The sequence below is a fragment of the Falco peregrinus genome, chromosome Z, assembly GCF_023634155.1.
Source record: "Falco peregrinus isolate bFalPer1 chromosome Z, bFalPer1.pri, whole genome shotgun sequence".
NCBI lineage: Eukaryota > Metazoa > Chordata > Aves > Falconiformes > Falconidae > Falco > Falco peregrinus.
The window spans coordinates 17,982,069-18,004,062 of NC_073739.1; the positions used below are offsets into that span (position 1 = coordinate 17,982,069).

At 40.9% G+C, this 21,994-nt stretch overlaps 1 protein-coding gene across 7 annotated transcripts in view; it reads right to left on the minus strand.

Annotated features, from left to right (window-relative positions):
* Positions 1 to 21,994, minus strand: part of SEMA6A (semaphorin 6A) — a 126,378-nt gene that overhangs the window by 44,838 nt on the left and 59,546 nt on the right. For 3 of the 7 annotated variants that reach the window (XM_055790942.1, XM_005234938.3, XM_027783142.2), the window contains exons 5-18: positions 20,953 to 21,015; positions 20,004 to 20,105; positions 17,350 to 17,440; positions 16,052 to 16,171; positions 14,873 to 14,961; positions 13,750 to 13,967; positions 10,780 to 10,911; positions 7,828 to 7,983; positions 6,214 to 6,390; positions 5,351 to 5,491; positions 5,175 to 5,255; positions 3,152 to 3,210; positions 1,318 to 1,338; positions 1,135 to 1,185 (exon numbers count right to left, since the gene is read on the minus strand). In XM_055790942.1, coding sequence (XP_055646917.1) covers positions 1,135 to 1,185; positions 1,318 to 1,338; positions 3,152 to 3,210; positions 5,175 to 5,255; positions 5,351 to 5,491; positions 6,214 to 6,390; positions 7,828 to 7,983; positions 10,780 to 10,911; positions 13,750 to 13,967; positions 14,873 to 14,961; positions 16,052 to 16,171; positions 17,350 to 17,440; positions 20,004 to 20,105; positions 20,953 to 21,015 — 1,501 coding nt within the window. The remainder of the gene's footprint in view (positions 1 to 1,134; positions 1,186 to 1,317; positions 1,339 to 3,151; positions 3,211 to 5,174; positions 5,256 to 5,350; positions 5,492 to 6,213; positions 6,391 to 7,827; positions 7,984 to 10,779; positions 10,912 to 13,749; positions 13,968 to 14,872; positions 14,962 to 16,051; positions 16,172 to 17,349; positions 17,441 to 20,003; positions 20,106 to 20,952; positions 21,016 to 21,994) is intronic. The other 4 variants (XM_027783143.2, XM_013297197.3, XM_027783144.2 and 1 more) reach the window with 2 other exon arrangements.

Sequence of the window (21,994 nt, forward strand, 5' to 3'; positions counted from 1 at the left end):
ACTATGCCTCCTGTTATTTATATCCTGCTGTATCGATTCTGTTTTCTACCTACATATTTTGCAGGTATAAGATGAAAAGATCAATTAAATGTTCATCACAGCTGCACACTAACCTACCTCTTGCTACATTCAGCCACACATACAGTGAATTTTACCAGCTCTGATGAACTGCTAGTCTTGTACACCCTGAAAGCAACTTCACAAGCAAGCTCCCATACCACATGGAAATTTGCCATTGAGTTCACTTGGAGCAATACCACACGTCCTAGCTTGTGAGTACTTGTCTTTGTTCAGGATGTCTATAAAGAACAAATATTGCAATATAAGTCTAGGTTTGAATTTAAAGCGATTATTCTGAAGTAATTCCTCATGAAGACATTTATTTTGCACTCCAAGTACCAGCATAATCCACTTCCAAATATAAAGAACAAAGCGGTGGAAAGTACCGTGAGCACAGATTAACAGCTGCCTCATGGGAAACTGCTATTCTAGGCTTGCAGAAATGCTCCTCTTCAGCTCAAGACATTTAATTTGCTGTGCAAATCACCCTTTTTTTTTACAGACCAGAGCCCATCTAGGAATAAAGATACTGCAAGGGTGGACAGCATAAAAAACTCACCCTGGAAGTGACAGGAACCTTCAGGAATTGAGGCATAACCCAGTTTCAACTCACATGGGTAACAGATTATTTTTCCTTATGAGACATCTTTCTGTAACTCAGGGATTGTTCTGCTCTTTTCCCTAAGGTATCTCTGACTGGCTGCTGTAGCCTGGACGACTCATGAGTGGGATATGAACTACTATCTTGTTTTCCCTCGTGAACAGATAAGATGCATCACTGTACCTTTGTCTGAGTGTTCAGATGAAGTATGCTCTTAAGCATATCTGCTGTCATACCATTAAAATAGGCTGTATCTGACTTTCATTCAATGGAGACAGCTTTGAGGGAGGACTAGAAAAGAGGGATTGAAAATCAAGAGGTATGACTTGATCCTAGCTATGATTAGTGAATCAGGCCCTCAAAACCACGACAAAACAAGTGAAAAAGGGTAAGGGTAATGGCTATTTGAGTACAGGAATTAGTAGCTAACACAAGGATCTGGGGAGAATTTTTAAAAACACCCATAAACTGACCATACACTGTGTCGTAAGACATTTCATGATCAGGTGAAGCAGTTGAAATGTCTATGAACGAAATAAATTGGGAAGAAACATTAAATAAAACAAAAGTATGAAAATACTTAAAAGTTTAGTAAAAAGTGATTCCTCCAAAATGGATTTGCTGTCAGTAAATAACGAATCTAAGAACTTCCTTACCATTCAGGGCTACGAAGGAATCTGAAAGACAAATAACAGGGGAAAAATCATTATTTCTCTCTCATTTTTTCTTTTTCTTTTTCTTTTTTGCTGCTAAAAACTTTTTACGCTTCAGCTGAATTTATATGTATGTGATTGGTAACCTAGGGACCCAGGCAAAACTAATATTCAGACATACCTGAAAACAATATCTGGCTTTGAAAGCGTTCATGACCAGCAGCCCTGTGCAAGGGAAACCAGGTGGGAAGGCCAGTGTCCTCCCTGCCATGTCTTTCTTTGCAAGATCAAGTCCTAATCTAATGCAAGGCATGACAAGTGATGCAACCAGCAACATGAGTCAATGAGGACAAAACTCACATGATGCAAGAGCACATGAAGTAATAAGATCAGCTGAGTTAGCAGGGAGAGAAATCTACCCCTGTGCAGTATCAAGGTGCAATGCATTATTCAGGGATAAAGAGGAATGTAAGCTGGACATGGGCTTTGTTGCTCTCTGCACAGGAGCATATCTCTCTCCATGAACACAATGTGCTGTTTCTGAATATTTCCTACCCTTCTTTTATACTTAACTGATAACAGGTACACTCCACTCCTGTCTAACCTACTCGCCCAAAGACAGCAGAACTGGCTGAAAAGGGCAAAGCTGCACCAGCTAAGAACTGACCTGATTTTGGTGCTAACCCATTTCATGGGGAGTACAGGAGGTACTATGTGTACACCTCCTTCAAAAAACTTAAGAGACAGTGTACATAACCATACCTTAGGACAGAGACAGAGGGAGATGTGGGGCATGCAGAGGCTGAAATCCTTGTACACTTTCAAGCATAGTGATCACAGTAATAAATGGCTCTTGAACAAGGATGCACAAGGCATGAGAAAGAAGGCTCTGGCTTTTTCCAGAGCAGCTGGCCTGCACTGTATCCCATGGCGCACTCTAGCCCTCTGTTATTTTGCGCTATGCCAGAAGTAATAAGTCTCTCACTGTACATTACTTCCTTAGCTTCAGCAGTTTTATTGCAAATTGCACTGAAAAGAATGTGATTCTTGATTTCATAAGGTTTATAAATAAAATTTGGGTCTTAGAATTAAACCAACCTTAGCAAGAACATTTGGAATGAGAGCTGTCCTAAACACAGATGTTGGTATTCCTGAAGGCTTAGAAATCAGCACGCAAGGTTTCCTTGCATGCAGTGCAAGCTGTGCACTTTTAAGCACCTCAGTGCAAAATGTAACTTTTTAAAGACTGTTTAAGCTTCCAACTCATGCTGTCAGTACCTAACGTTCACTATTAAAAATTTTTAGGCAGGGTCAGTAGCACCTGACCCTTAATATCAACCACTATGTTGTCCAGCCTGTGAGCAAAATCCACTAAGTTTAACAAAGTAGTTGCCGTTTTTTGATCCAGATCCAAAAGCTGAAGATGTATTTCATTGTCTGCCTGTCCTGCATTGGAATGTAGTCCAAGCCACAGTTTACACCAAGAAACCAAGCCACTTCTGTACATCTACATAAACAACCAAACCACTATGGCTAATAAAGACAATGAACACTCAATTTATTATGTCACTGCTACAATCAATATCCTCTAGAACTGAGGTTTTCTCACTACATAAATGTTTTGAAGTCTGCTGTTTTTATAAATCACACCAACGGGGCTATTTTCTTTTAATACATTTAAACAACCGTTTCTTTTCTGAACCTGCATTGTTAGCCACACTTGCTGCCCCTGTGGCTTCAATTGCTACAAAAGAATGCCCGACAGGTAATGGTGATTTGAGGCATTCAGAAGGACGCTGTGACACATGGTAAATAGAGGGTAAAAAGCTTTGCTTACTTTGGCAGTCACCCAGGCCATCTGTATTGCCATGTTCTATGTCCTGTTCAAATGCCAGTCTAAATAATAGAAAGAAACAAAACAGCATGAGTAACAAAAGTCACAGGCACCACCAGAAAGAAATTATCACATGTGCAACTGAAATAAAGTCCCATCACGAAAGTGGCCATTTCTTTGCAACTTCCACAATAAGGCTGAAAACTTGCAACATATACATTCAAGTTATTCATCGTTGCTTAATGATTCCTTGGCTTCTGATGATGCTTTTTCTTTTTATTATTACATTTTTTTAAAAATCCACTGCATGCCTTGTTGTCAAAGGAGGCAAACAGTTTCATATTTTTTAAACTGTTAACTCTGTAATATATGATGTTATCAGGAGTAAATACTCTCACTTGTCCATACAGTAGACAAAGTGCACCAACACTTTGATGTGAGAAGGAAGCTAACCCATCGGGTGGGTGCTGTGCTAGGAGAAGGCAACCTGCATTTCAGCAATAATTTAGGTACTGCGCTGGACAAGGCAGCAAGGTGTAACGTCCAGTCCACAGAAGGCATTCCACTGAACTCAAGGGGTTCTACTGGAAAACGCTCACAGGCTTTTCTAGATGACATGATTAGTTTAGGCTCCTATCCTCTGACTATGATTCTGGATAACTAGTGAAGCTGTTCTCCCAGCTTCCTGAATGGTCAAAGGTGAATGACAAGAGCCTTGTAAAACTTCCAGTGCAAGCCCTAGTCTGCATTAGGACCCTGCCCTTGAGGCGTAATTACCTTTGCAGGGACCTCATTCCCAGCTCCGTGTACTTAAAACTCCTGCTGAAACTGTCACCTACTCCAGGAGGGCACCTAACATCTCTGTCTCCTGTTGGCTAGTTTAGAAGTCCACCACACACCTTCACAGGTGATCTGGATCCCCTTCCTAAGTGCTATGTGCCGGACACAGAGCGACCTGCCTTGCTCATCTCTGGACTGAGCTGCCACAAGATGTGCTGCTTCTGTCTCGGTGGAGCTATTGATAAACATGGGAGCTGCCTCTAAGAGTAAGGTATGGAAGTCCCCTACAACTTGCCATGGAAGTGCAAAAAGACTCAAGCTCTTTGGGAATGCTGAGAAAACCTGACAAGGACATAGGCACATTTTAACATTATCCTACCAAATGTCCACTCAGGAACAGTCCACACTGTTGTAGTAAAGCATATACAGATACAGCATCCCCCCCCCCCCCGCCCCAAAGAAAACAGTTCTAATTGAAATAGCAAATTAAGAACAAGACACAAGCACAGGGATGGTAACTCATCCATTAAATACTGAAGACCTGTAGACCAGCAGGGTTAAGTGGGGCAGCTGAGGTCTGTGTGATGTTTGCACTGTATTTCCACTGCTACCTGGAGGAGGTTTAGCTGTTCCTCAGGGCAGGCAAGCACGAGGGTGTGCCAGATGTGGCCAAGAAATCAAGAGCTCTGAAGTGGGTCTGCCCCTTGCAAAGAGGCTTTAGTAACCACATTTAAACCTTCACCGACTTTTATGATTATAAAATAATTAAATTCTACTGCTAAGCATGGGGAGTTCCAGCACTTCTCTGAATCTGCTTTAAGCTTTTACTGGGCTCTGTGATTCCTCTTAGTAATGCACAGTAAATTAGAAGGACTGGTTTTGTTTTCAGTGGACAAATTGCTTCAGTAATTTAATTTGGATTCTATTGCCTCTTTAATCAGCTGTGATGGCTCCAGTGTGGGCTGGTCCAGACATACTCATCCAGTTCCCTCCTTTCAATAACATGTGGACCTTAGTACAGCTCTTTCATTTTCTTCTTTCTTCTCTTTCAGCAGTTACCAATCAGCTGAGAGTTCACATAAAAAAATGTGTGTGACATTTCAGAGGTGAATGCAAATAAGGTAGAAACAAACTTTTCCCACATTTTTCCTTCCCTAAGAGCCCCATGTTTCAAACAGCTCTGCCCAAGACCCCCTGGCGCCACTGCCAGAGCTTCATGGCCCATCCAGCCAGAGCCATTACTCACTTGGAGCCAAGGACCAGCTGTGTGCACGCCCCACTCTCCTTCACCCATCCGCAGTAAGGGTCTCTTGATGCTATGCAGGCCCTTGAGAAAGAAGAGCACAAGGTGGCATTCATAAGCACTCCCACCTTCCCCACACCTTGTGCATAGCCTTCTGACAACCACCATAAAACACATACTTTTTGCATTTGCCATGACGCTCGCAACGTCCCAGGGGAACCTTGATGACACAGGTGGAGAAGGCAACGTACAGGGCACTGCTGGGCTTGTCAAGCTGCATGCCCACAATCCGCTTGTCCTCAACCCCTTCATAGCTGCACCTAATTTGGAAAAAAGTGAGATAAGGTTGTAAATGAGTTCTGCTGGGAAACCAGATGAAAACTTAGTGATCCCTCGGGCTGAACTGCCCCCACAGCTGCCCAGCCCTCCTCTCCCCCTCAAACCTCAGAGAGAATTGAACAAACCAAGGAAAAAGAACAGACAATAGCCACGAAAAACACTGACAGACATATAAACAAGTATTAAAAATGCATGGGACAGGGGAACAAGAAGTGGAGAGAGACAGCACACCAGGCAAGCTTTCTGAGTGCCCTTCACTTTCTGTGTTTATTCTTCTCCAGCACTCAAAGTAGCTGAAATTTCTGCATGATTGTGGCCCACTTCAAAGGCCCCTTAGGCATATTTGAGGAAGGCTGGAATGCAGGAAATTTCCCTTGGAGAGTGGCTTGCTGGTTGTTGAGTTACTTGGAGAGGAATCTTCTTTTTTTTTATAGGATTAGAAAATTAATCTTCTTTTGCAGAATTTCACTTTTAATTATCCACCAACTGCTGCATAGGATGGGCTATTTTCTACACATACCGAACAAAAAAATCTTACTGCACTGTAAAGACTGATAAGCAGACATCCCCTCCCCAAACAATTTAAAATTACTCAAAAAATTTGGCTTCTTTAACCACTTCCCTTTTCATGGGACAAACCACCCTCTGGGAAATCGGAAGCTCAAAGTCACCCATACATGAGTATGAAGAATCAGATACACACTTTTCAGGATTGTAAACGTTCATCTCCTCCAGGAAAAGGCTGTCATTTAGGAAACCACTGTTTCCTGTCCGTGCCAAGAACTTCAGGATGATTCCCTTCTCTGATCCCAAGAAAACCACGGTGTAGTTCTGATAAGGCCCAGCTGCAGAGTCCACGGCAATTTTGGTCAGGCGGTATCTAGAATAACAACACAGCATTTTGCATCACTTGGGATTAGATTGCCATTTATTTTACCACTTTTTCCACTTCAGATAACTGTGTGGTAGCCTTCTAGCAACCACATAACATATATCAGCACTTTTCCTAGCTGAATAACCCTGTAAATCAACATAGACTGCACCAGTTTAGCTCCCCAAATGGTGGGGAATTTTCGTGTGTTTGTCTGCATGTCTGTATGTCCAAGAGCTATCAAAAGTGTTTGCAGGGAGTTGAAGGTGTGCTAAGCGTCTGAGGCCATTTAGGAATTATACTTCCAGTCAAAAGCAAACTACTAGCCTGGTGACTTCTTCAGGCAGGGAAAGAAAATCAGCACAGTGCAATTTTATTTATTTTATTTTTTTTTTTAATTTCAAGCTCTGTCACATTAAAAGCAGCAGTAATGGTAACTGATCTACATTCAAATTTTTTGGCAGAAAAAGCTGTGCCAGTGGAATAGTGAGATGCTAAACACCATTTTATCTCACTAAAAATGATCACACAACTGCCACTAAGCAAGTTCAGTACTGAGGTGATATTGAATCTTGGGATGACATAATTTATTGAAAGCAAGTACTGGTGATTCGGTATCAGTTATCTGGTACTGGTGATCAAAGTAAAGTGCTCTGGAGCGACTTCTGCCTTTGTCTTTTGTTGGAGGTACAGAAGCTGACATAAAAATCTGACAGAAGATACCTTACTAAAACTAAGTCTGCCCCTTCTCGAGCTAAACACTGCCTGACACAAGACTCTACCCTTGTATAGAAGAAAAGAGGAAAATACAGCAAAATTAGTCACATTATTTTGTTCACTACTGGAGGGTAGATAAGTAGTACAGTGACCACAGCAGAGAGTGGGAATGTATTTTAGTAGGAAAGGGATGGTGTATTTGAGGCTTGCTGATTTATGAGTCTTTGTTCAAATCTCTTCCTTATTATTTTTTTTTCTTGTTGCCACAGAAAGGATACGGATTATGTGACTACTTCTGCCTGTGCACTTCTGTAAACATTAAAACATACCAGTACATAACAAGACAGACATCTTCATATCCTGTGAACATATCCTGGTAGACATGTTTGTAGCCTGTGTACATATCCCTGGGCTGTCTGCTGATCCTTGCCCAAAGTTTTCGACAGAGCTGTCTCAAACCCTGACCCGCACACCAACAGGCGGGTCAACCTTCCCTGCACAGCATTTCCTCCAGGATCCGGTTTCAGCAGTGTGGTTGGAAAGGAGTTTTTTTCCCATCTTGAATGCTGCTCAGGGAGTTCGGCATTTGTTCAGCACTACCATCATTCCTACCTGGATTCATGCCCAGCGCACCAAGGATGTTTACAGAGTTTGAGAGTATCCTGAGCAAGACTATTGGTACCACTTGACAGCTACAATGAGGATGACATTCCGCTTGAGGGTACGTACCTGACCATTGTTCTCAGGAACCAAGGTCGATTGACAATGGAAGGTACAGCCTCGTCCATCAATGGATGTGTTTTGATAAAGTTCAGGGTATCATCCGGGAACTCATTAGAGGTTACATATTTTTCTAATGATGTAGAGCCAGCACAGCAACCAGGCCTAAATAAAACAAGAGAGTAAAGCCAGAACACTTATTTGATGCCTAGGGCAAATCTCTTGTAATGAGGCCCTCGGCCTTGGTGAAATCTGATGTGCATTACAAGGGTTTAAATGAAGGACTGAGAAGTCTAGTGGACACCCTCAGGGGGTGCCTAAAATCCTACTCTGTCCTCCACTCAAAAGGACTTAACATGCCACCTAAAAGCACAAAAACATTTCTTCAGCAGGAGTGTGACACACACAGTTTGTAGTTCATCTGCTCACACGGAACCTAATCACCGCATGTCTGCATCTGGCTTGATGCTGCCCACTGGCACAGGTGCTTTCTGTTCTGTAACTTGCCTAGTTGACTGCTCTTTCCTGAATAAAAGCATCCCCTAATATACAAAAGGAAGTTGTTGGGGTTTTTTTAGCCTGTGTGAAAGAATGCTGCTTTCAGTCCTGTCTGGTAGAAAGCCCGCTATTGGTGAAAACAACCCAGCAAGCATCCATGTAAACATTGGGTTTACCCTTCTTTCAATTTAGATGAGATGATCTGAGTATGGTAGCACACTGAGGAGTTTCACCGAAATGTTATCAACCATTTTTTGACAATTTAAATGCAAATCAGCTCACCATATTTGTAAAATCTACCCTGCTCCTCAGAGATAACTTAACCTTTCTGCTGGGGCAGGTCACCTCTACAGAGGAAGCAGCAAAATACCTTGCCCATTATTAATATTTTGTGGTTTATTTTCTCCAATAAAAGGTCTGTTTGATCCCATTTCCTACAGCATTATGATTCTTCAAGCCTTTGAGCCACTGTAAGATAGGAAGATGAAAGATGAGCTGCCCACTCACAGATACACCGCAGTGTTCAATTTTCATCTGCTCTGACATGGACAGAGCCACTGACATCAATGGAGTAATGCCAGCTTGCACAAAATATAGTGCTGGTCCTATCGTATCTGTTGCTCAGATTTAGGTAAATATTCAAACCTTAGGTAACTAGATGTTATGTAGGAAGGTAGCATAGGACTGGAGGGGACTAGCTGGGTCAGTGAGTCTGGTCCCACACAGCTGCACAGTGAATACTACATGCAGAGACTGTGTGCTCTGCCTCTTCATATCCAAAATACTTCCATTGTCTTGCAACTGCATATAGAATTAGTGACAGAGGGTGAGAAGGAGAAACCAAGGTCATCACTTGTTTCCTCGGTCCTTGCAAGGGTACTGATTCATGACATACCCAGAAAACTCCAGGGAACAGCCTACACCCTCGTTAAAGTGGTGCCCAAGATTTTTGTATATCTAATGTGGAGGCCAATTTCCTCCTAAATACTAATCACATGTTTGAATTAATCCTGTTTCAATCTCAAAACTGGTTTAATCGAGTAAATGTAAAACCTTGTAAACACTGCTGTGCACCTTGGCCAAAAAGGGAAGCGAGGCTCCTGAAAGGATTCGGTATATTTCTGAGAAATGTTAGGATCAATAGGAGCACTAATGTTTCTGCACCATACTGAGACAGCCAAACAAAAATGACCTTATTTCAAAGGCGTCTTGTGCCTCTCATGCATTTCAACATGAGTTAGCAGTAATGATTATTTCTATTAAGCAGATTGATGGGCAAATGTTACATGAACAGTGTTCACAAATTCACTTCATGTTATCGCCTGCTTGCTTAGAAGGAGCAGTATTATCCCATCTTCATCATAACTGTTTGACTGCTATTGGCTCATCCCACAAACTCATAATGCAACTTTCTTTTCTTCCTTCCTACTGAAAGACAAGGTTTCTCTTTCTCCTTTCGTCCTTCCAGACCAATACTCTTTCTCCAAGTAAGTTCCAGACTAATGAACTTGGAGCCCTTGCGCAGCCTTGCACTACAAGGCAGCCCACCATGTCAGTGAGTTGTTGAAACTCTGCAAAAAGGAGAAGAAAATCCAGCAACAGGATTTTGTAGCAGGCCAAATACAGACACAGAATTTACCAGATTTTTCCAGTCACCTCCAAGCTTCTCTTGAGTGACAACTTCAGAATAAAGACAGCACAGGAATACTATACTCGGCAATTCTAAAACATGATGGGCCAAATTTGGATTTAGGCAGAAGCTCGGTTGCCACCACAGAGCTTCAGATGCATTTTTTCTTTTGAAGTTATGTAAGATACCACAAACAATGTAAAACATGCATTAAAGTGGTAGAGCTTGGCCGAGATAAATGAATTTGCTTTATCTACACTCATATCAAATTCTCGGAGCAAAACACCACTGGTGTAAATGAGTTAACAAGTGGCTGTCAATGGCAACTTGTACGAAATGGGTGCTTGTAAATATGAAAGAGAGTGCAATAGAGAAGCCACATGCAAACCAGAGGGAAGCGGAAGTAGTGAAAACAACTCATAGGTGGAATGTGGTAAACCTCCATTTTGATGGAATGCTGGTTTTTTCTCCCCATGTTACATTGTCTGTGGCACATAAATCACATGTTAACTGCAGAGCAAACCACAGAACCGGCTTTGTAATGAGATATATCCGTTACTGAACCAATTTGCAACAGGTGTGCAATTCACACTACTCTTACCGGATAGATTATTCTGGCCAAGTGGATCTGACACTGGCCTGATTTATGTTACAAAATTCTTGTTTAAGTGGAAAAATCCTCACTTGTATACCTTAGATCCAAATGCAACTCAATTTCTATTTTACTGTTACAATACCTATCTTCAACTGTACCTGCACAAGGCTGTTCAAATTATCAAACCCCTCTGTTCTGCATGCAGGAACAGAACAATATCACTATACTTGAAACGCACCTGGGCTTGGGCACTCGTTCATCAGGAACTGGTGTCCATGTGGAGTCTGGAGACTTTTGTTCTTTGAATCTCCCAGTAAATACATTGGCGATGTCAAGCATGTCATAGGCACAGACTGCAGAGCCGGGGATGCTGCAAAGTGACATTTCCCAGAAATTGTTACTCATTCTGCAGTTATGCATAAAATCTTGAGTAAAAAGCATGCTGTATAGAAGTCTTCCTGTCATAGACTACTCAATCCTGAACCCTGTAACCTCTGAGTATTGACAGGAAAAGCCAGCCCCATGGAAAAGCCTGAAATATACCAATCAGCAGACAGCTCCTGCCAGTATAATTTGTTTCAGAGCCTCTATAGCATAAAGTACTTGCAATAATCTTGAAGAAGGGAAAGAATCTTGGAAACTCTGGGTACCACTGGCAAAGCATGAGGAGTAACAGTCAGTTTCATTCAGAGCCCGTTATTTGGAAACATAAGTTCTTGAAAGCCACAACATCTCTCAGTATTAATTATTACAGTCCCTGTCATGCTTCAGAAATAAACTGCAGACAGTTCAGAAGTTGGTGTTGATCAAATTGGGAGCAAGCTGCAATGTGCCATTGACTTAGCATTTACATGTTATTACTTGATCCTCCCACAGCCTGATCTCCACCAAGTTTTCCCAACTGAAAGGATTTAACTATGCTGAGGAATTTGCTTAACTCAATGAGGTGTAATGAGCTTATAGAAGGAAATTCAATTTTATTTTTAGTTCATAAAGTTGTAAATTTCAACATCTTGATTACTTGCATGCAACTGCATGACAGCATTGTTTAAACGTAATTATAGCCTTACCTATATACTTGCTAAAAGGCTTACAGGTTTCCCATGGTCAGTCACTTGGAAGCATGAATTATTAATTTGTCAACTTTTCATTTTTTTTAAACATGAACTACTGTATTTGTGTTTGATTTTTACTGCTTGATTTTATCAGGTAAATATCATGAACCGAGCTGGCTGAGGTTTTCAGTCCTGCTTTTAGCTAGTAGGTTATTATACACCTGAGAAAAAATGTAGGAACTGTAATACTGTTACAGAGAATAAAACTAAACTCAAAAAGGTAAATAAACTGATACAAAAATAACTGTTTGAATATTAAAATGTTTCAAAATGCTTATTACTGAATTACAACAAGTAAGGAGACAGTATTAGTCTTAACTTTGACCTCCACAGACTGTGTTTTTATATGGAAGGAAAATTCAAAGCTTTATATTAAAGTGGTAATAAACAGACAGAGTTTTAAATGGAGGCAGTCACATGTATGTGCATGTAAGAATTGGTCAGGGGTGTATTTGGCCACACACATGACCGCACCCTAAAAGACAGCTCAGGATCCACTCCAGCTAGATCTTGCACTTTGCTGAATTAAGCCCTAAAGAGAAAACAATCCTAAAATTTTGAGGTGTGCTATACAGAACTAGAAGTGCTGAGAATTGTGCTCAAAACACAGTGATGGAGGGATCCCTCTGGTGAGAAGACTGCAACAGCTTCCACTTTTGAGGATGGCAATTCACAGGTCCACAGTGTGATAAAGCCATAAGGACAGAGTACTGTGGGTCACAGCCAAGCCATCTCCCAACCACTGGATTACAACCCATCAGCAGCTCCTACACTGGGTGACCTCAGGTATACTGAATGTCTTCCACCTCACTCTACGGGGAAGCTTTGTTCTAGAGATCAAAGATATTTGTTGTGGCTTTTCCTTAGTGGAGGAGGAATGAGAGATGCATCCACGTCAGAAGCAGGTCTGTTAACAGGGTGTCTTCAAGCCTATGTGCCTTCCTGTCATCTTCAATGTCTGGCAAAAAATGAGGCTTATAAAATAGTATCTTGATTTTAACACCAAGTACTTAGATGTCAAAATGCAGGGTTTAAGGAAAAGTACACCACACAAAATACTGGTGGAGCAAGAGGACAATCTCCATTTTGAGATAAACTCAAAACACAACCTATTTTCTGATGCTGAATCTGTTTGTTTACTTGCTTTTATTAAACCAGTTTGCATAAAAAGAGATCATCTTAATTTAAGCCTGTATTTCCTATTGGTGGCATAATTATTCCATAGCAGTTTCTATCGTTTTGATGTCAAAAGCAGTGATTACACATTACACAGCTAGGCTTACTCTTATTTGAAGTCAGTTCTGTGCATGACCTCACTGAGGTCAGGCTTTGACAAGAGGTGGCAAGTGTACAGCAAAACCAGATGAATTTCAGCAATAAAGTTCCCCTTTGAGCTCAAACGTTACTCTGTGAAACAGCAATATATTTTTTAATTAGAATGCTACTATTTTTTTTAACTTCTCTGGCAGACCTCACTAATTAGATACAGTTACTCTTCTAATAACTTCTGGAATAATATGTTATAATGTGTAATTGTAATAAATTCTTTTCAGATGAACCAATGCTTTTAGAAAACCACACAAACAATGAAAGACAGGTGTTCTGGGGACCCTCCTCCCCAGCCAGCAGGACAGCTCAGGATCTTGGCTCTCCCAGGAGAAAATGCAAGACTCAATAGATGCATGAAATAAAGGGAAGGAGTACTAACATGGTTCTTGGGGATTTAGATGTGAATAGGACACTCCCAGTCCTTTCTCTGTGAGAAAAAAAATACCACATTTTCTCTTTGGAATAGCATTCTGCAAGTTACATGCTGCACAACTTCTTAGTGGCCAGTCTAAATTATTCCCATGTAAAGAAAAGTATGTCCAAGGAACATGCCCAGATAGTAAATGGCTGAAAGCTGCTCTAAATTAGCAGATACAAAATGCAGCAAGTAATAAGAGGGTATCTTAAAATGAAACACAAACTATCAGTAAGCGCATGATACATAATAATTACATTGTATGAGCAATCAATTCTTGTACCTTTAAAGTAAAAAGAACCTGCAGTGAAAAGCAAATCGTAAAGGAAAAGGTTATTGCACCTAATACCTATTATATGGAGTGGAGAAGGTTGCTAAAATAACATCCCGGCCATTGAAATGGATAACATCTGTAACTGCCTGCAGTATGTTAAAGTAGAAGTGTGAATCGCCAGGAACTGAGCAGTTCAAACGAGCCTTGAGAAAGGAAGTCCACTGTTTTTCCAGCACTCTCTGAGATCCTCCCATGTCATTTTTGCACACCTGAGCCACCCTTGGGAAAACTACCTGGAAGAAGGAGAGCAAAAATAATGGAGAAAATGAAATGTTTGTTTGAACTAAAGACTTTGCTGGAATTCTGGTTTTAAAACATTTTGAATAACACAGCAAGGTGCTTAATTTAATCCCACGTTTCCATAACCTGTGACGAATAAGAAACAGAGAAAAATGCAGCTTTGGAACAGTGTACTATAAAAGATAAGGCTGTGGCATTTACTATACAGCCATAAATCCTTCAAGAGATCTGTTCTCAACCCATATAAAACTCATTTCCATACAGACTGCTTAGCTTTCTATTTCCCCAAACAAAAGCACATTTTATATTCACAATCCCTGCAACCCACACTGCCTGCTCTGACTCTTGTGTTTTCAGCACTTTAAAACCTATGCAAATCTTGCTAGGCTTTTCTTCCTGCCCTCCACCTTTGTGACCCTGGTCAGCTTTTCTGACTGCTTAGGCAGAAAGCTATTGTGAAATTACCAAAAATGCAGTAAGTGTTTAATTATTCTTTGCAGAATGGCAGAGCACAGAATTCCTGCCCCTGTTTACACAGTACTCCAATTTAGATTTCTTAAAGAAAAATATCTCCCTGCTTTGGGATCCATTTTTAACAATTAGCTACTATGCTGAACTAACTACATTTGCCTTGTTCTTTGTACGATTTGAAAAAGAGATTCCAGCATACACCATCACTGTAAGAAACAACCTCGTTTCCTTACAAGACAGTGCAATGTTTCACTCCAACCAACCTTTTGGCTTGAGCGATAGGAATCTTCTCAAAATTATGACCTTGTCATCATGATTTATGGTTCTTATTTCAAGGTCACTCCTAACAGCATTGGTCCAAGAATAGCGTATGTTTTCCTTGTCCTGAATCTGACAAAGTCATTCAAGGCAATGTTTTTGCCCTTACCTTTCCCATGCTGTTGTACTCCACTGCTATTTCCCGGAAGAAGAAGTAAATGTAATTGCCATAGTCCACTGCCTGCACAAAGTATGGTTCTATAAAAAAACCCAAAGACATCCTATTTAGGCACCATGTACAGCATATAGCGTGCAAAGAGAAGACAAATACATTTACACTAAACATCCAAAGGTAAAATGCCCACATTAGGCAAACTGGCTCAGTTTCCAGAACTAGCAAAATCACCACCGCAGAAGAATCACTGTCGGGACAGTATGGCTGGGGACAAGTCTGTGCAACATCATGGCAAGGTAGTTAAGTGTTTGTCACTAATACACCTGCCCTGCGTGGAGTACGAGGAAAAGTAAAGACACTATATATAATGGCATGCCTGAGCGGTCCAAGCAATGCTCTTTATGGCATGCAGGCTGTGTGAGGAGGGAATAACAAACCATGTAACTGTTTCTGCCCACACGTGTCTGTAGCAGCAAGCAAAATGGGACAGCTAAAGTTGACACCTGGCAAAACATTTCTGCATGCAGAAAAAGACTTCAAACTATGGCTTTGCTCACTGTTAAAATCACTCCAAATGCTAACTACTCATAACGCCTACGTGAAGCTAAACTACACTGTTCTTAACAATGAGGGCATTTAGAGCACAGAAATTGCCTAATTCAATGGCAGCTGTACAGTCCCTAAGAACCATAAAAGAAAGGCTTTATGCAACATTCCCATAATTTTATTTTCATTCCTCTTAATGAAGGATTAATTTTATTTTCATTGTTCTTCATTCAGTCTTAACGTTACAGGACAAACCCTCTATACTTAATGAGGCTTTCACTGTTACCTAACACAGGCCTGGGGCAGGAATATTTTCAAACAGAGCCCAAGCACACCGAACTCTGTAAGTTCCAATCTTTACATCCAACAGCTGTAAACTGATGGATTTCAGCTTGGAAAGCTGGCTGGAGTATATATCCTGATCTACCACGCTCACAGTTTCTGTCAGGTCCAGTAACTGGGGGTCAGGAGGAGAGGGGAAGAAATAAACAGATCTGTATAAGTAAGTGATGCAATCCAGTTCCTTCTTTCTGCCAGAAAGCATTGGCGAAATGAAACGACAGAGAGGTCTGTCAGGAATCCAAGACTCTAATCAGAGATGCTGCTTTTGTCATTTTGTTTATCTACCTTTCAGCCACTTTGAGTCATGTTTAACTGTCCGCAGAGTTGGGCTGTCTCCAAGGCTCCGGTATATGACTGCATCTATTGCAAGGAAGTCGGTCACCGTGGCAGAATACAGCTTTCCCTCTGGGGAGGAAGGAAAGAAGAAACAAGAAACAATCTCCTTAGGAACATGGCAGGGAAAAAATCCAGCCAGGTAAATGGGACCGTGCACTGAACTAGCAAGTCATCAGTTTTCAAAACAGTAATTTCAGAGGGATGCTGTGGGAGAAGAAATCTGAAGGAGTAACTCTTCTCTCGCTTGGGTTAAGTCATACTGAACTAAAAACCAAACTGCAACCTGCTATAAAACCTCTCCTTTGTGAGGCAGCTGATGCCACCTCAAACACACTTGTGCTCAATACAGCCCTTTGGCCACAGACTTTGTCAAGTGGCTGAAGTACCTGCACACTCCTATATCTTCAGACGAATAGCTAAAGTGTTTCCATGTGAGCACCAAGGCTCTACTTTCTAGCATCACACCTGCTGAGGAGGACTGACATTATCATGGGTGACTTCTGTATTATTCTTACCACCTATTGTACAGCCAAATCTAAGAAAAGATCAGCAGGGTTCACACTAAGAGAAGTTCAGTAAAGAAACAATTAAATCAGGAATTCATGAAAAGAAGTACAAAAATACCACACAATCAACAGCTCCAATTGACCCCATTAGTAAGCAGTCACTTTTTTTAACTATTGTCATAGAAATCACAGTATTCTGCTGCATGCAGCATAAAACACTATTAATCAACACACTTCTCTCCTTTATCTACAACAGCTGGTAACACCACATTGAGATGTTTTCTGCTTTAAAATAAAATCACCTTCCCTTTCCTTCTAGATCTAGAAAAGGGCACATCACAGCATGTTCCCTTACTTTCCTTTATTACTAAGGTTAACTTAAGCTTAGAGTTATTAAAGAGCATATCCTGCCCACTCCTCATTAAAGTTCACACAAGCCTTGACTTCACTTCTGTAGAAGCTGCATGCAGCCAGAAATGCTGCCTTACACTGGTCTGGCATCATATCACCATGAATCCAGGAAATACTGAAATATTGAACCAGGAAACTGAGGCTTCAGGCAATGTTTATGGCAGTGAAGTTAATCCCAGAGAAGGGAAGACTTCTGTGCTAGTGATTTCATTATGCTCCCTATTTTTAGTCATTATCCACTCCCTTTGCATTCTGGACTCCAGAGACACAGTGCTATGGCAAGCCTGGACTGCAAGACAGAAAGCAAAAAGTTTATCTCCACCACTTTACCTGCGAACAATGCAACGTTGGCATGCTTTGCGTCATAGGGGCACCTGGCCATTCCACTGAATTCATCTCCCAGGAACTCCAGGGTATCCATCTGGAAAAACAAAAGGGAGATCCTCAGCTAGAGAAACAAAACTTCTTACCCAAGATGAGGTTTATGACAGCGTTTCTTCTTTTCTAGGCAGGGAGGAAGGTCCTCAGTCTCTAACTGTGCTCCTGACTATGAATTAAAAACCTGATAAAACCTATAGTGTTAAATAAAATCAGTCTGAAGAAAGTGCGTCCAGTGAGTCAGGCACTCTTTTGGAGCTAATCACTCTTACCCTGACACATTTTACAAAAGTCTTCAGTCTATATTTTATCTGTACACAAGCTTCCTGTTGAACTGTAGCAGGGTATGTGATCTGCGGTTCTGGCAAGGGTTCAAAATTTATCCTCAACAGTGATCCAACAGAAGCGCTCTTATACACAGAAAAAGACTGCAAGCCACAGTAGTCAGAAGAAACAACACTAGGACAATTATCTGTGTGTGCATTTTTCTCCCCAAAGTCCGGAGATCCTTCTGCTCTAGTCTCAACAGTGATGCTCTCTTCCTTGATTTGCATACTCAGAAGGATGCTCTTCAAGTCTTACTGTATCAGTTGGGTCTGTGTCACGGAGAAATCCTCTTACCATCAGGCAAGAATTAATCTGTGCTGGAATTGTAAAATCTGAAGCTTAAGTGTAACTCCTGGGAAATAAATTCACCCTGGGCACTGATAATGATACAAATATACAGATCAACTTTATGCTAAGTTCAAATGGGTTTAGTGACCTATGGGGGAAAGGTACAGCTCTTACTTCTTTAAGAGTCTTATACTACTGTAGTTTGGGAATCATAGAATCTTTCTAGCATATTCAAGTAACTTGAGCAGCTCACACTGTATAAATTACATACAGTACAGATTCACAGAGCGTGAAAACTAACCCACCCAGCATCATCTATTACTCCAACCAACTTTTAGCTTGTATGTTACAGCACCCAAGTCCTCCAGTGGACAATCTGTCCCTGTTTGTTTTCTGTCATGTATCCTTCCTGTCAAAATCTACTCTGAAGGGAATTAGTTGTGTTTACTCAGGGGCTGAAAAGGATTTCATGTGATAGCAAGAGGAAACGAGTTACAGTCCTGAGCAACTTTCCCTGCACTGAGCCCCACACCCCAGGCTCATGCACATTTCCACTGGCAGGGTGGAGGGACAACCCTGTTTTCCGTTTGGCACATCTTTAGTGCTCTTTCTAAATAATGCAGAAATACGTGGAGGAAAAGCCCGCACAGGTGTTGTGAGAGACCTTCTGCTGACTCCCCGAGGCACTACTAGCCAGCCCCCACAGCTCAGCAACAGGTGAGGCAGTCTGCAGAGGCCATGCATCACGGGGAATGAAGCACCTGCAGTAAGGGTAAGGAGAGTCATTTATATCCCTTGCATCAAGATGCCAATGAAATCTGTATTTGTATTAAGACAGCTTTCTAGAAAGGGGGTTGGCTGAGATTTGTTAGCTGCATTAACGGCATTGAGAACTGAAAAATGACAAAATGTGCTGGAAGACTAGATACAGTGCTGAGACCGAGAAGCTTCATTGCATGCTAGGAGCAGGATGCAAGGAAAGGAAGAAAAGAAGAAACGGCTGTTAACAGAGAAGCTACCTGTACCACACAGTTATCATGACGCAGGTCTGTATTTTTATTCAAATTTGATTCTTCCTCCACAGACTGAAGACTACCCCGAACTTCTCTCCTGTGCGTTTCCCAGACTACAGCCATCACAGTGGCGAAGCAAGGTAAAGCAGCATTGCAGAAAAAGCAAGGAAGAGCAGCAGTCACAGCAAATACCACAAAGGAAGGAGTTTTCCTGGATGTTAAGGCCTTGACTTTGTTTTTTACAATAATTCTCTATCCAATAAAATGAATGAGAATTGTGCTGTGACTTTATCAGAAGCAGCACTAGCAAAGCTGAATTTTTCAATTTTCTTTTTCCTGAAGAAGAATGAGAAATGACCTGCGGGACACAGCAGTGCCTGGAAAAGCAGAGCCTGGATATCAAGGGCCTAAGTAAATTCAATTCAAAGCCACCCCAGAGACATCCACTGTTGGGGGTTGTATCAGATTATACTAGTGCAATCCTAAGAAAATGGGACATAGTTTAATAAATGGGCCCCATTAAAATGCAGATGATGGGGACATGTTACGTCAAAGGAAGAAATTGGGGTCAAGGAATTAATGTTGAGTATCCACAGACCAGCACAGTTTTCTACACTGTTCTAGATAATGTTTTGGCTTTGCAGATCCTCAACTAGTGAGGAGGACATTACCTTCTTGCTGTACCTTTCCCTGTGGAAATCTGCTGTCAATCACTTCTACAGCACACACTGCCATAGGATCTCCACAGGTTCCCTGTCTGCTGGGTCCCCAACACTAATCTTCTCAGGTTTTGCTGTGCTAAGCCCTCAAGCATCTTGAGAACTGGCTTTGGGATTGAGACCAGTACAACAGAGACATTTAAAACATGCTACCCCAGAGGTAACCTGCAGCATCAGTTTATATAATCCATACAATCCAATACAATAAATCCAACAGAAAGACAAGGCATAAATGAAATCCCACAAACAGATCACATACCTTGTAGTTCCTGCAAGAAGGGTTGAATGCATTTGTTCCACAGATAAACAGTGTATCCTCATTTCTTTTTAGAAGAACCTTAATAAAATTATGACATTCATCCTGAAGAAAAATAATAAAAAGTGTTTCAACTACTGCATTTTAGGTATCTGGTTTTATTTTTATGCCGCAATATTTCATTGTCAGGTCTAAAATGAAATTGGCTGGTAGCCACTGTGATATTCTGGGCTTTATTTCAACTATGTTTAACTGACAATGAGCAGACACAATTGATTTATATGCCAGTCATTTAAAAATGGCTACAAAGAACTAAAGATACGATATTCATATTATAGCTCAGATTTTGCTATTGTTCACATAGGTGACTTTTGTTTGAAAGCTGTTGCTTTCCTTAAGAGTGAAAGAGCTGATCTCATCTGTGTTGCTGTAAGACAGTAGCACCACCATGCAATGTATTGGCATAAAGCATCTGTAATTAGAAGGTGAAAGAGGTGTAAAGAATCAAAGAGTCCGCACCTAATTCTGATACCACTTATGCTAGTCCTAGGTTACAGCAGGATAAAATTGGTGTAAGAAACAGTCCTTCTATAACTGTACACATTCATGCTTTCTAATGCTTTATACAAACTTACCACTAAATTCCTGCAGGAGAATGGACAGCAGCATTTCTGAGGCTATGGTAAGCAAAATCAGTACACTAAGAATTATGTCCAAAATCCTCAGTGCTTTTAAGTATTTCAGGATATTGCTGTGGTTCCTGTCGTAACGTTTTATCACATTAAAAGTAAACTATTTTTGCAAATTAAAGCTTTCAGTAAGTTGATGGAAAAAGCAATTACTGGCAAGAAGTGAATGGCATGATCCATTTCACATCACAGACAGCAGCCTGGGATAATAGTGAAGCAACTAAACTAAAGTGGCAGATGCTGAAGAAATGAAAATCGCCTACCTTATGTTTTCCCTTCATTCTGCACGTGTCTACATCAGCTTGTCTAGATTTCCATGTCAATTTCTGCAAGAATCAAGAAAGAAATCAATTAGAGCCTAGAGGTTGTTGCATTTGATTTCAGAAGTAGAAGTCCCTTAGGGCAAAGTAGCTGTTGAATATATATTTATTGAAAGCTTTCTGTACCCTTTCTCCATGATTAATTCACCACAACAAGGAAAGATCTGTGATGTGGAGCATTCGCTTAATTTTGTGTTGCCATCTATTCATTAGACTAGAAACCTATCCCTGCTTTTTAAAGCCTAAACCAACAGAATTCAGCAATATGCCAACTTCCAATAATATGTGCACTTTTCTTAAAAGTACTAGATACTCTCTTCTTTTAATTTGATCTTTTTCTGCAAATCAGAAGAAACATTTATGGACTATAAATCCTAACGGGATTCTAAATCTGGAAGATGACATTTTAGATTAGCAAATTAATCAAATTCAGGTAATTCTTACCACTACAGTTCACCTGTCAAGACACTGCTGACTTTATCTGTTAACACTCTTCCTCCAGAACATTTAAAGGTAAATCCCAGCCTGGATTTTTTTGCGGTGAGTTTCAGGAATAGTATAATGTGGTAGGCTGATTAATAAAACTCCATTTAAAAACATATGGACTAAGACAGTAACAGATACTGTACTATGATTGTAACACTATTGCCACGATAGTCCTGACAGTGTTTCCCATCAGTAAACGGAGGCACTGTGTATTCATGAAGGGCTCTAAGCTGAAAGAGTAACCACAAGCCTGTGCTCTCACTCTTTGATCAGTAACTGGGCAAAAGCTCATCTTCAGCATTATTCATAGTTATAATGAAACACCCTCCCCTCCCACAGTGGTATTCCTCCGATGTCCAAATTCATGTATCTTCTGCTGGACAAAGGCTGTGTTTGGCATGTGTCACACAATGTGAATGCAATGCAAAGGAGCTGAAGGGGGATTATTTCTAGTATGTTTATGTTAATATACAATACGATAATGTAGACAGATCTTTTC